Raw genomic sequence first — 15,219 nt, 5'->3', positions numbered from 1 at the left:
TATATTTACTGCCTCCCTCTCCATATTTCTTTGAGACGTACTTATTCTTTATAAATCAGGGACGTGCCAGTATTTACTTAAACTAAAATGGCGGCAAATACTTATGACTCCATTCATTCAGTAAACACTCACTGAGTGCCTACCATGAGTCAGGTTCCATGCTAACATTTAAGATACAAATATGAAAAAATATTATCTACTGCCAAAGGAACCAAAAAGGTGATAGACACTTAAACAAGTAAATACTACATAATGTGATACAGGCAACAAAAGAGGTTTACACAGGCTATGACAGAAAAACAAAAAGGAGAAAGGGTAACCTCTCCCAGCTTGGATTTGGATACAGTTCCAGAGTTGCAGAATTAAGATTTTACTTAAGAGCCAGCAGAGACAAAGGCCAACAAAGAGCAAAAAGGACTTGAGGCAGGAAGGACAACTGCTGAGGTAAGACAACTGCTGAGTTGGCTATGGGAAAACTTCAGTTTAGTGCCACTGAAAGAGTCAAGTTCAAGGCACAGGGTGTGAGAAATGAGTCTGGAGAGGCAGGAAGGAATCAAATCTCTGCTGGTCAGATATGTTACATTGAGGCATCTGGACTTTCTCCTGCAGGCACGGTGAAGGCCAAAGATTTTAAGCAGGGGAACGATGTGATTTTATATCCAACTCTTATTCAGATAATATTTTCAGAATTTCAAATTAGGAGTACCAAATTAATGTCAACTACACTTGTTCATTCAGAATTTTATCAAAATGCATCAAAAGATAGTATCACAATAACAATAAAATATATTTCCAGTCTACACTTCTTGACATCAAGAACTGTGTACTGTAAACTCTACTATAAAACCTTTCACATGATAGAAAAGTGTGATAGATGAATTTTAAGCTTGTTTTAATACAGCTTTTCAAATCTAAGGTGAAGAAGTCTTTAAATTAAAACAAACCAAAAAAAGAACATACCTGAAGATATTTCTGTAGACCTACTATATCTTATTACTTTTTCCAGCTGCTCATGATTCTTTCTGCTGAATACTTTTGCTTGAACAGGCTCTTCAGTCTGGGCTGAATGTCTGTTCCTACTTTTGCAAGGTTCACATGTGCTAGACATACTGGCACTTTCATACCCTTGAGTAAAAAAAGTGACAACTGTTATCAGTTGCAACTAACTCAAACTGAAAGGGAAATTGATTTCCATAGTGAAACAGTATAGGTCACTCAATTTAGAATGCTGTGAAGGCCTGGTATAACTAGAAATCAAACTAGTAAATAGTATGTTTCAGAAAAATCTTTGCGATAACCTTTGTAGGCACAGGATAACAGTAATAAATTCTAACACTTCATTGTCCTTCAATATTCATCTCAATGAATACATCCCAACTCAAACTACATGGCAGACCTTATATAGCCCAAATTCTCTACTAGACTCCAAGCTAACAATTTTTCAGTATTAGGAAATACAAGAAAGAATCACATCTAATCTATATATGTCCATGATAGACAGAAGAATAAGGGGCATTAAATAATCAGATGTCTGCTTTTGTATACCTTTTGTTTAATATGACTTGGTATAAATGGTATAAAGCCTTCCCCACCCATAGGTTATACATATATTCTATTAACTCTTCCAAGTTTTGGAATTAATCTTTTTTCAGTTACTTTTCGGCATCTAGCACAAGGTAGGAATTCAACTTTATTTTGTTCCACATGGATAGTTGGTTACACCTACCCTTTTCCCACTGAATTAAAATGCAACCTTGGTCGATATATTAAATCTCCACATTTATTGGGTTTTATTTCTGGGCATTCCATCTGTTTAACTTATCTAATCCAATGCCACAGAAGTTCTACACTATGTTTAAACACCTGGTAAGACAAGTCCTATCTAGCGTCTTTTCTTAGCTATTTTTGGACACTGGTCCTTCCACAGAAGTTTCGAGATCTTTTTCCCCCAATTTCAAAAACAATCCATGAGGATTCAAAATAGAAACACATTAAAAGTATTTATTAATTTGAGGAGAATTTACTTATTTTTAAATATTTATTTATATATTTATTTGGCTATGCCAGGTCTTAGCTGCAGCACGGGGGATCGTTGTTGCAGCGTGCAGAATCTTTAGTTGCAATTTTATAAATTCTAACTTAAGAACATAGTTATGCTTTTATATTTGCTTAATCTTGTTTCGTGTTCTTCAAAAAAATTTTTATAGATCTCGTACATTTCTTGTTAAATTTATTCCTAAGGATTTTTGGTCCCAGTAGCTTTGGATACTACTATGAAAAGAATACTCCCTGCCACTTCCATTTCCACTGGGTATTACTATGATAGAGAAAAATATTTACACACTTATTTCATAATCTTATTTCATAATTACTTTACTAACTTAGCTAACTTAGGCAGCTGTTTTCCAGTGTCTCTCGGGCTAGCTTAGAAAATATATAAAATTTGTTTCCCTCCTTTTCAAATATTTATTCCAATCATTTAATCTTGTCATAATACTTTCCAACCAATGCTAAATAATGATGGTGGTAGAGAGGGAATCCCTGTTAATTCCTGATTTTGATAGAGATATCTCTGGAGTATTTTCATTTACAATAGTGCCTGTAAGTGGCATCAGCTAACAGCCTTTATTATATTTAAATAACTGCCTCCCTTTCTAGGTGCATTTTCATTAGGAATGACTTAAAATTTTATCTAACCTACCACTATGATTACATGACTTCTGTCCTGTAATGTGGTTGACAGAATCAATTATGTTGACAGATTTCCTGATAATAAATCACGATTACATTTCTGTAATAAACCCTGCTGACAACAGTCTAATACTCTTTTCATATACTGGCAGGTTCAATTTGCTAGTATTTTACTTTTGAATTTACATTAATAGCTGAGATTAAACTACTGCTTTCTTTACTGAACTGTTACCTCTCCTTTTCACCTTCCCTTATATAAAGGTCTCTATCTGATTCATATGTTGTCTCCATAGTTTTCTTCAGATAGGATACACCAGTATGTTTTTTCAGCTTGACAGGTGAAGAGTCTCTTGTCAGAGAGTAGGATTCTTGAGTTGTAGTCCCTTTTTGTCCACGAATGGATGTCATTTCACTTCTACTTTTTTAGGTTTTAAGTAAGACTGTCTGATGTCAGTTTGTTTTTTTTTCTTTATATGTAACTTGTTCTTCCAACCTGGAAGCTTAGAGGATTTTTACTTTTTCCTCGGAATCCAGGAACTGTATCAGTCTATACACAGGCGAGAAGGGGTGTGTACTTTGTCTCCGTGCCTCCTGGCTGGGCAACAGTCAGCTATTTTGATCTGCGGTCTTGAGTCTTTCTTCATTAAAGATTCCCCTTTATTATTTGTTGAATTACTGCCTCTCCACTTTTTTTTTTCTCCTTTAGAACTCCTTGTATATCAGATCTCCAAGATTTGTCCTTAAGCCTCTAATCATTTCCCTCTTTATTTTATCTCTTAGTACTTTTTGCTCTGTGTAATGACATAGTTCTTCCCTTTAATTTTCTAGGCCAGTAATTTGGAACTTAATAGCATTTGTCCTCTTTTTCAAATAATCTAAACATTAAATGTGAAAATCATTTTTTCTAGTTCTCAAGAATTTACATTATAATTCAATCTGCTTTTTAAAAATAATTCAATCTGCTTAAGTATTCTTATCATTTTGCTCAAGTGAGTATTTCCTTCAGTAATTCTGTTTTTACTAGGTTTTACCTGTTCTAGTGGTCTGCTTCCATGACTTCTCTCTGGCTGCTGGTCCCTTTTATGTGCACTGTTATGTTTACTGGGTTAGCCCCGACTCTTATCTACCCTTCAGGCTGGACCTGACTGCTGGGCAGCTTTAATGGCAGCACGCTGGCAGTGCTTGGGAGCCTCATGCCCATGGTGAAGCAGTGGTCTGGCTGGCAAGCTGTCAGCCTCCCATCAAGACGATGAAGAAGGAAGCCTCTCGACCCCTCAGGCTCCTCAGCTGCAAAGGTAAATGCTTTACCGTGTTCAGAGTAGGTAGGATGCCGCCTCTTTTTTCAGTGACACCCTTTCCCGTTAGTACTTTGAAGTGGCAAAAGACTGCTCCTCTTGGAAGGGAGAGAAGCGCCCTCCCCGTGGAAGGAGGGGTTGCATGGATCTCCTCCAACCAAGTTTTCTCTAAGAACCACAGGGCTCTGATTTTTGCTCACTCTCTGAAAGAGCCAGCAGAACCTAAAGCCTTGCTGCTTATCTCTCTAGATCACAACGGCTGCTCTGTTAATAACAAATTAGTTCCCAATATATTGTCAAATTATTCTCTGTGATATCCTATCTGGATTCAACTTCCCTTTCTTTCTCTAAGGCCATCATTCAAGTTAGGACTTCATCATCTCATGTATAGGTTCCTGATTTCTTTGTTGGTCTCTCAGACTCTCAAGCCACTCTCATTCAATCTGCATGAAACTTACCGGAAAAAGAGCCCTGTTGGTTACTTTGGACTACTACATAAAAAGCAATAAAAGGTATGATTGCCAAGAGTAATATGTAAGATGATATAAATGGTAGTACTATTGCTTATTTAATTAACAGCAAACATAGCTCTGAAGAAAATAAAGAATGTTATTCTAACAAGAACATTTATATAAATGAAATTAAGCTTCTAACTGCTGTTACTGAATCATGTGAAAAGTGCTGAATGGATTCTAATCAAAATTAAAATATGTATTATGCAGCATACACAAAATTCTCTTTAGGGAGCCCCAGTAGTGAGGGGAAAAAAAAAAAAACTCAGTCATCTTCCAAAAGAGCTAAGACTGTGAAGAGAAGCATGCTATAATTTTTAAGATGCTATAAAAAGAGGGAAAAAAAAAACCCCATGGTTTTACATGAGTCCCAATTTAAAAGTATCAAGGGCTAGATTTCCAAAGTTAAGGTACTACTGTTGATTTGTTTCTCTTTGGGACACTTTAATAGTAATCCTCCAGGGAAAGTAGAAGATTTAATGAAAGTCAGTAATACTTCAGAGTAACACTGGCCAGGCCAGCTGATATAACAACAGCAACAACGACATATGATGGTCATTATTATAAGGGGGTTATCTCCTGTCTTTCTCAGCACAAGTGGCTGACAGAGCTGGAAGAAACAGTATTTCTAGTTGTGTCTCCAATACAGGGAAACAGCTCAGCCACAGCACCCTGGAGACCTTCCATGTACCTACACAGGCCACACTGGGAAGGACTGAACCGTCGCTGAATCTAAGTCTTGGCGGAAGGCCTTATGATCTTCCTCTCTTTCCCCTGAAAGGTTGTCATGAGAGAACTTCTCATCTCCTCCTGGGCTCTGATGAAAACATGAGACCAGTTCGCCTCACCCCCTGAGGGTACATCTCCATTCTCGACTGTGGCTTAGCTACAGCACAGCATTGGCTCCTAGGCTACAGGGTGCCCCACCACTCATGATGCAACTATCATCTGGCCCCTTCTGTTTCAGCGTCGCCCTTGTGGTGAGTGGAATAAGGGACACAGGGAGCTGGCACCTTTGGCTACCCTTCCTTTCTCTGACTTCATTAAATAATAAACTCTGAATCTAAAATGGGCCACATCTGTCAGGGCTTATCTTGCCTAATGCGAGACATCCATTTTATCTCAATATTCATTAGTGAGCAAGAAGAGTGGGGGAAGAAAGAAACAAAAAGGTTCAGGACTGGGTGGAACCCAGAAGTCAGTATACTAATAGTCTCATCCAATTTCCCAAGACAAGAATGAGGACCATCTAGACTATATGCTTCTACTCCTCTCTAATACCATCAAAAGAGGAAATGGGTCTGGTAGAGTGTAGCCAAATTATGGGTCTGTAAACCAAGTCATATGTCTGATAACTCAAGTACCCAGCAAGGCAAGAAGTCATGCTCAACTCATAAAGTCTGAATTTGAACTGAAGCTTAAAAGATAATTAGCACATAATTTGTAAAATCTTACTCTGCATGCAATAATATGTATCTTTATATATAAAGACCTTCTAAAGATTACCATCATCCGTACATTACCATCATGTGAAACAAAGTTAAATGAAGATTTAGCATGCTACTTCTGGAAGACTGTCAACATGTGCAAAAAACATAGAAACAGCTCAAATCTGGAACAGTATAACTGGCTGTACTATATCTTTTAAGACAGCAACTTAAGTCCCACTGTGCTGGCCTATTTGTCATATCCTATATCCTTCCCCAGTTCTCTCATCTTCTCTTCTTGCTTCACCCTGACTCTATATTACTTTTCCTATTGTTACTACAATTTGGAATGCTTTCCAATCTTCCCCCCATCGACCTCCATTCCTACTTCCTTTAAGACAGAGTAAACATTCTTTCTTCTAAGAAATCATGGCTATTCCTATCCCACAAAGAGAACAAACGCAACATAAATTAGTGGTCTAGCTCAGCACTTCTCAGACTTTAATGTGCATATATTCGTATTAAAACATCGGGAATCTTGCTAATATGCAAACTGAGAAACAATGCGTACTGATTCAGTTGGTATAAGGTGGGGCCCAAGAGTCTGCATTTCTAATAAGCTCCCAGATGATGCGGATGCTGCCTGTCCATGGTTCACATTCTGCATAGCAAGGACTTAGCTCATTTGATTTTGCTACATATTATTTTGACTCTGCATATATTAGTTCGGTTCTGCTATCAGGTCTTTTACCTTTGTGTGTGCACCTTAAAGTGGAGCTCCCACTAACAGATGGTCTTAAAGCCCTCTTGAACAAATGTGAATGTGCATTCTTGGCAAGTATTTTTATACTGAAGCATGAGAAAAGAGAGCAAATAGATCAGAATGTCAATCTTTGCCTTGAAGTAAAAGAAAAGCTGAATTGTATATCTGGAACCATAATTCTTCAGAATAAAGGGGTTTCAAAAATACAAATACACCAGGATTTCTAGGCTCAGGCAGACATGGCCATATGCTGGCTGAGTGCCCTCTAAGACCCTGCTACTCAAACTGTAGTCCACAGACTACACTGTCAATGCTGGTCAACAACGCATGGGAGAACTCGTTAGAAATGCAGGCTATCAGGTCCCTCCTCAGACTGACGGAATCAGACTCTGACTTTAAGCAAGATTCCCAAGGAGATTTGTATGAAACATTATCAAGTTCAAGACGCACTGCCCTAGCACACTCAAAATAACCAGCTGAATGAGAGAATGCTGGGATAACAAAGGTTAGTTTCTTTCCATTTACTCATATGACAAAAAGCATTTTGTTGGAGCAACTACGTTAATAAGAAGTTCAGAGTTACCCCGAGGGCCTCTCTCAAAATGGTCACTATCTCCTTAAATCCTCTCTAGTGGCACCAAGAGTGACCATGGAGAAGGCATCGTAGTTGTATTTTCATTCATTTGAATGGTTTCAGATCACTAATCTACTAAGTAATCAGCTCCTCCCAAACCTAAATAACTGAAAAATTATTTCAAGGATGATAATGTGTATGCTGAGAAAAATGTTACCCCTGTTCACGATTGCTTGTTTAACGATGAAATCAGATTCTTTACATGGGAGTAGGAGTAGCAGCCCAGGACCTTAGGAAACATGAGGTACTGAAATGAAAAAAACCGTACATGTATTCTTTTTCACATCCATAGTTTTCATCAGATTTTTCAAGGGTTCCATTATCCAAAGATGGCTGAGATGAATGCTGCCAAAGCTTACAAGTGGATTTTAACTGCAGAGTGTCCCAGGACCTTTACTACACTTATAATGTACTGTGAGCTTCCAAGAGAGGAAGTTAGTAGGTGCAGTGAGTTTTCACAATTTTCTGATTATAAGCCTAGAATATTTTGCTCTTAAGCACCAAATACTATCTCCTTGAACGCAGAACGACCTTTCAAGGCCACAGCCAAAAAGTATCCCTTGCAAACTGGAAGGAGCATCCTTTAACTATAATATTCCAGATTTTAGCTAGTAAATCAATTTTTAACCAGTGTTAGACTTCACTAAGTTCTTCAAAAATCATAAAAAAAATCTACTTTTTTAAAGAAGTGGCATGCAGTGAACACTATAAAGAGAACTTTGGTATTATACTCAACGACGAGATTCAATAAAATATGGATTAATGTTTTCTCCTATTAACTAAGGTTCAGTTCCTGAAGGACTAAGAGCAAACTTGTTCTAAAAGTGACTTCACCTACATGATATCCAAAGACTGCAGTGTAGTCACAGGCCTGCATTTCTTTAAATGAATCCATCGCGGATCTAGCCAGAAGTCACCAACGAGGTCTTGCACGTAATATTAAACAAGAGAACAGTAAAAGTTCCGAGCTCATAGGAACCACATACGTAGTAAGAAGTTTTAAGAAGCACAAAAAAGAATAAATGCCATGTTTTAAAATAGCTACACCATTAAACCCTATTTGATAAATTTTATTTAAAAAGTTCTCAAAGGTAACTAAAAATGACTGTGCTCAGGTGGGTCTACAACAGTGCCTCCTCAACAGCCACACCGAAATGATACACGCCAACATGTGAGAGTAAGCGTACCAACATTTATGCTGATCAAGTCAACAAATTTCAGTACTTACCAATATTTTTAACTCTGCTTTTCAGCTGAGTAGAATGCCTCTTCTTACTCTTTGATTTGGGAGTTTTATCTTTAGATGCCAGGCTGGCCTGTGCAGATGCTTTTCTTGACTTGAATGTTTTAGTTACTGTTGTTGGATCTACTGGGTCAGGCATACTGCTAAAGCTTTCTAATGACTCTTCATCAAATTGGCGTCTTCTCCTACTGGTATCTAATTGATTTTTGCGATTACTATTTGTTGTTTTCTTTACAGACACTGCACATCCAGTCTTGAGAAATGGTTTTTCTACTTCACCTTCTTGGTCATATAACCATGGTGTCCTACTGTTCGCCACCTCCTCTTCGGGCTGTTTTTGATTCCTTACCAATGAAAATAAGTTTTTATATATTACAATGATATATTTCTATATCTACTGAAAACTCCAGATATACTTATAGTCTACTAGTAGATTCAGGTAAATAAAAATTGTCAACAGGCTATAAAAATATTCCCACAAAATACACATTAAAAATGAAAATGTTACACAGGCTAAGGTACTAAATTACTTTAAACTTTAATCTTAGACCTTTCTCACTAAACCATTTTCACTAGTGAGACTTCCAAACCAAAGGTCCAGCATTCATGATGGAAAGAGTGGGAAGGTAAGATCAAGGGAGGATGGGACATACAAGGAAAAAACAAAAAACTTAAAGAAACAACTGAAAGAGAACCACAGTAAAAAGTTTGGAAACGTACATGGATCTGTGTCACCTAAAGCAGTTCAAATATAACCAGAATCTGGTGAAAACAATTGGCCATGTAACTAGTAATTTATTTCTCTGCACATTAAGTCTTATTTAGCTCTGTTAGCTTAGTGTCATTTTCCAAATTTTATCTGCTAAACTTTGGCATCCCTTAATATGTTAATAGGTATTCACTGGTTATCTAAATCTGGGAAAAAATAGGCAAAACAAAGTTAAACAGGTCTGCGGTACTTCTCAGAACTTTCAATATGCCAATGTGTTTTATAAATGTCTTCGAAGGGAACATAGTGAACATGCTGTCTGAAACTTTTTATTACAGAACCTGACATGGACAAAAGAGTTCCTAAGAATATAATTTGGGAGACATTGATCTATAGGGATTAATTCAAGACAAAGATTAACAAACCTACAGTTTACATGCCAAATTCAGCTTGCTGCCTGTTTTTTTGTATGGCCTGAGAGCTATGAATGATCTTTATATTCTTAAATCGTTGAACAAAAATTAAAAGGAGAAATATAGTTTATGAGACATGAAAATTACATAAAATTCAAATTTCACTGTCCATAAATCAAGTGTTCTTGGAACACAGCAACTTATCTGTTTACATATTGTTTATAAATGCTTCTGTGCAAAAATGGCAGAGATAAATGGTTATGACAGACACTATGGCCTGCAATATTTACTACGTAGTCCTTTATAGGAAAAGTTTTCTGACCCGAGCTAATAACTACAATGTTTTATCTGACCTCTTTGTTATCTCCAGCCATTTAATTCAGGGAACCTATAATAGCTGAAATTTTGGAAAGAGATGAGGTCCAATCTGAAGTAGGTCTAATATCTAAAATAATAATACTCAGATGCATCTTTTTTTTTTACTACCAATTACATATAAACTATAGATAATAATGAAGTAGGGACCTTCCAATAGGAAGACCATTCACTAAAGCTTTGAATAAATTTTTATTGCTTGTGATAGAGATTCATTCAACCACCATTTCTCAATGTCAATTGAGCACTAAACACTGTTTTAGGCTCTGACAATAGAATACTTTCACAGAGTAACACAAGATTTAGTAGGAAAAAAAGGTTAGTGCAGATAAGAAAAGGAGTCAGGCAAGGTCAGGGAGGTCTACCACAGGATTCCTGGAGGTGAACACCAAGTTGAATTCTAAGAATTTTTGGTTAATTAAGTAAAGAACAAAACCAAAATGTTCATGATTTAACAATTAAACTGTCAAAATGCTAATTTAAGAGGCTGAGACATGCCCACACACCTAACTAAAGGGAGAAGTAATGTGACCTATATATTTATAAAGGGATAGGAAAAACAAAATCATAGAGATACTTCTGACAGAACAAGTATTAGGCTCAACTGACCTCTGATTTTTCCTCCTTTTAAAAAGTTTTTCTGAAGTAAATAACAACAATAAAAAGGCTATAATCTTTTTACCAGCAGGCTATCAAAATCATTTTCTGGATTAAAACAATCATTAAAAACATTATTTATCAAGCCATAAAAATGCTTTAAAGAATGATTAACCTGAGCCAATCCAATGAGTCTTTCACACACTATTTGGGTCAAAATTATAATTGGGAAGATTATCATATTAAAAAATAATAAATGTGGGCTTCCCTGGTGGCGCAGTGGTTAAGAGTCCGCCTGCCGATGCAGGGGACGTGGGTTCGTGCCCCGGTCCGGGAGGATCCCACGTGCTGCAGAGCGGCTGGGCCCGTGGGCCATGGCCGCTAAGCCTGTGCGTCCGGAGCCTGTGCTCCGCAGCGGGAGAGGCCACAACAGTGAGAGGCCCGCGTACCGCAAAAAATAATAATAATAATAATAATAATAAATGTTAGAAACAAAGAGAAAAAGGAATCCTGACTATGTATTGCTAAAACTTCCTTGACAAAAGTTGTTTTTATAACCTAATAGTACTCAATATTACATTTGGATGGGCCTTAGGAACTTACTCTAATCAGGGGCCATGAATCAAACAAAGGAGCCATCACTTTGTAACAACTATCCTCCAGCAGTTAATATTAGTTTCTATTTCTACATCAATGAACAGTGAACTGGTATAACCTTAAAGACAGATATCAAATCAAGGCCAAAGAGACTCTATGGGTTAGGTCATATCCTTCCAAAATGAACCTCACGGGACACCCTGATCAAAACTCTGAACTGCTCTTGTACAAGGGTTAGCAGCAGGTATACACCTGAGTGACACCTGGCAAGATGTCAAAACTTCATATTCCCAACACTATCAAGTCAGACAATCACAAACATCCTCCCTAATTACATTCTCAAATTACAGATAATTAGATGTAATCACAAAGTGATATTTAAGCAAATAATGGATTATGTTTACAATCAAATACCTTTGTTTTTCTGCTCCAACAGAAGAACTACTTTCAAAAGGTTTTGGAAAAGCCATGTATTCTGTTCTCCCTGAAAGATTCTGGGCTAATGGTTGCTGCTGTTCAGTGGGTGCAGAAATATTTTGAGAAAAATCTCCAAAATTAGAAGGAAATAAAGGGCTGAAATTCATACCTAATAAATAAAAACAATGGGTAAGACAACAATAAAGAAGCACCTTTAGCCTTAAAATGAAATTAAAAAATAGTTTTAATTAAATATGCCATTCAAATCCACCAAAAGAAAAATTTGTGATTAAAATAAAGTAACACTCATTTACTCAATCACTGTTTTACAACTCAGTCTGCTATGTTTTCAGCATTGGTGATTCGAAGATAAATACTGATCCCCAACCCCTTAAGACCTAAAAGTTAGCAAAAATAATGCTTGATATTTATCAGAGTATTACTGGGTACAAGACTCCACTGTAGGCACGTTACATGTTACTTCATTTAATGCTCAAAACAACACTGTGAAATAGGTATTATATTCATTTTACTAGTGAGAAAATAGGTTTAGAGATCAAATGCCTAGTAACTGAAAGAGCAGGTTAGATCTCGGGTCTGCATGGCTCCAAAGCTTAGGTTCTTTACACTCTACATGGGAAGTAAAATATAATCACATACTTAATATATATTGCTGTATCAGAGGTATTTACAAATGGCTACTTACAACTTGTGGGAGAAGGGGATCAGGGAGGGTTTCACAAAACTGAACTAGATTGACTGTGAAGAATGAACAGTCTTCGTACAGGGTTGGCATGGGTATAAGGCATATTATGACAAAAAGGAACTGCATGTGCAATTTCTTACATTATTTGTTTCTTAAATGCCTACTCAAACAACGCCTGCTGGGACTTCCCTGGTGGCACAGTGGTTAAGAATCCGCCTGCCAATGCAGGGGACACAGGTTCGAGCCCCGGTCTGAGAAGATCCCACATGCCGCGGAGCAACTAAGCCCGTGTGCTGCAACTACTGAGTCTGCGCTCTAGAGCCCATGAGCCACAACTACTGAGCCCGTGTGCCAAAAGTACTGAAGCCTGCATGCCTAGAGCCTGTGCTGCACCACAAGAGAAGCCACCACAATGAGAAGCCTGCGCACTGCAACAAAGAGTAGCCCCCGCTCGCCGCAACTAGAGAAAGCCTGCAAGCTGTAACGAAGACCCAATACAGGCAATAAATTAATTAATTAATTAATTTTTTTTAAAGTCTGCTGCCAATATTAATCCACACCTAAGAACTAAAAGCTTGTTAAATTGTTTAACAGCCATTGCTTTTATAATCCTGTTAAGAAAATACGCTGTATCTGTGGATATTTATATTCACAAAGCCCTCCCAACCCTTTTCCTCTTCCTATATTCTCTGGCAAACACCTTCAACTCCTCTCCCTTCATGACTCACCTCACCTAACTGATCATTCTACCTCCAGAATGTCTTTAAAATTACTCCTTTTTCTTTACCGCTACTGCCGATGCCTTAGGTCAAGCTGTCATTCCTTCCCTGCTATTACTGCAATTGCCTTCCAGTCACCATCTATACCCTTAGCACCTTCCCTCCAATCTCAATCAACACTATCACTAGTGTAATCTTTTTAAAATATAAACCTCATGCTATTCCTCTGCTCAACATCCTCCAATGGCCCCTCTAGTAAGCAGCAGAAAGTCTAAGCTTCTTTGCACAGCACAAAGGCCTCCACTGCTCACCAGCCACATCAACTACTACTTCCCCTGTCATGGCCCTAAACACTAGCCATACTTCATGACCTCTAAATTCCCTAAGTAATATACTGTTCCACTGCTTTGTAACTCTAAGTGGTTCCATTAATCAGAAAGTCCTTTCCCTTCTAATCTCCCTGGAAAAAAATTATATTCATTCTTTAGCTTTAATATCACTTTCTCTAGGAAAAAAGGGATTTGCTGATAATCTCTTGCCCCAAGGAAAAGCAGGTCATTCACCTCATCTGCACCACTGCTACAGCACCCATGGCAAAGCACTAAGCATTTATTAACATTCTTGGCTTCTTCGCTAGACTCTAAATTCCTTAAAGCATCAGGCTTAACATCTTTGAATCGCAGTCATTTATATAGTGCCTGGCACATGACAGGTACAGAAAAGTCTGAATAAAAGCCTAAACTAAGTAAAAGTAAATATAAGCCTAAGCCAAACACCTTTACTCTAGTGGTATATATCTCCCTACCAAGACACAAAGCTCCTCTACAAGAGCGTTGCCTTATTCACCTCTTCTCTCCTAATATTTTACACAGTGCCTGATGTATAGCAGCCAATAGACAGGTTAATTCCCTTTCTCCTTGATAAATACTTGTTGAATAATTCAAAGGTAAAAGACTAAGCAATCATTCATAATTTACTTAATTTCATTAGCAACCACATTCAGTTTAAGAGTTCACTATAAAGAATCAATGTAGAAAAGAGTTTATAACTTTCTTTGCCAACATTTCCTACCACTCCAAAAGGGACTGATAAAAATCCATGCAACAGACAAATGTTATTCTCAAACACTCTGCATTTATTTATTTTCATTTAAGTTTTTTCATTTAAGTTTTCAGCCACCTACCTGGTGCAAATGATGAAAAATTAGTAAACCCCGGTAGGTTGAACAGATTTACAGGCTGTGCTGGAAAGCTGAAAGGACAAAATAAACTGGGAGAAGGAGGGTGTGATGCACTACTGACTCTTTCCTTGCTTCCAGGTTTTTCTGGATGATTTTGTTGGCGCATAAGTTCATTTAGCATTTGCTTCAACCTGTAAAAATTTAAGGAGTCAGTAATTTAAAGATCAGTTGTATTACCATCTATGTAAAGTACATCCAGAAAGAATATATGTAAGACATGATTCAACAGTATGTGGAACAAACTGACTGCTCTGATGTTTACAACAAATATCTGCTTGTCCTGCATGCTTAGTTCAGTAACTTCGCCTTTGCAAGAAGAACTGCGCTTATTAGCACTTCTAACAGATAGTAGGCATAATTACAACACTCATTGTTTATATTGTTTACAGCTTTACTGAGGTATGATTTACATACCATACAACCTACCTAAGGTAAGTGTAAAGTTGAGTACTATAAAATTTTTTTTTAAAGTCAGGTCTACGGTATTAAAAAGGAACATTGAGCAATATCTCTGCTTATAAAATTCCCAAATGTCAGAATATTCAAAAATGATATTTGGTTCAGGCCCTTTTCTCCCAGAAGGTAACTGTAAAACTCTTGCTCAGTTTTAGCACTTACTATACACTCTCACTACTTCTAAGAAACAGATTACCTTTGTACATTATTCTGTTGCCATGTTAGCTGGGTATAGCACTGGTTCAACTGGTGCATTATAAGGTGTACTTGAGGAGATGCAACATTGCTGGGCATAACACTGTAAGGGCCCGTGAGAAGAGTTTGTAGCAGACAAGACAGAGTCTGTGGAAAGAAAATTTTCAGAATAGTTGCCGATGACATGAGAAAAACGTGTACTGCTTCAAAAACAAGATAAAAAAATTCTA

General features: G+C 37.3%; 1 protein-coding gene across 23 annotated transcripts in view; it reads right to left on the bottom strand.

Annotated features, from left to right (window-relative positions):
- Positions 1-15,219, bottom strand: part of PCM1 (pericentriolar material 1) — a 95,567-nt gene that overhangs the window by 29,387 nt on the left and 50,961 nt on the right. For 17 of the 23 annotated variants that reach the window (XM_060001171.1, XM_060001169.1, XM_060001175.1 and 14 more), the window contains 5 exons: positions 14,991-15,136; positions 14,282-14,469; positions 11,671-11,842; positions 8,551-8,909; positions 961-1,125 (listed from right to left, as the gene is read on the bottom strand). In XM_060001171.1, the coding sequence (XP_059857154.1) occupies positions 961-1,125; positions 8,551-8,909; positions 11,671-11,842; positions 14,282-14,469; positions 14,991-15,136 (1,030 nt within the window). The remainder of the gene's footprint in view (positions 1-960; positions 1,126-8,550; positions 8,910-11,670; positions 11,843-14,281; positions 14,470-14,990; positions 15,137-15,219) is intronic. The other 6 variants (XM_060001180.1, XM_060001181.1, XM_060001186.1 and 3 more) reach the window with 1 other exon arrangement.

The sequence above is a fragment of the Delphinus delphis genome, chromosome 21, assembly GCF_949987515.2.
Source record: "Delphinus delphis chromosome 21, mDelDel1.2, whole genome shotgun sequence".
Lineage (NCBI taxonomy): Eukaryota > Metazoa > Chordata > Mammalia > Artiodactyla > Delphinidae > Delphinus > Delphinus delphis.
Note: the sequence above shows the minus strand (reverse complement) of the source record. Positions and strands in the feature narration are given on the sequence as shown.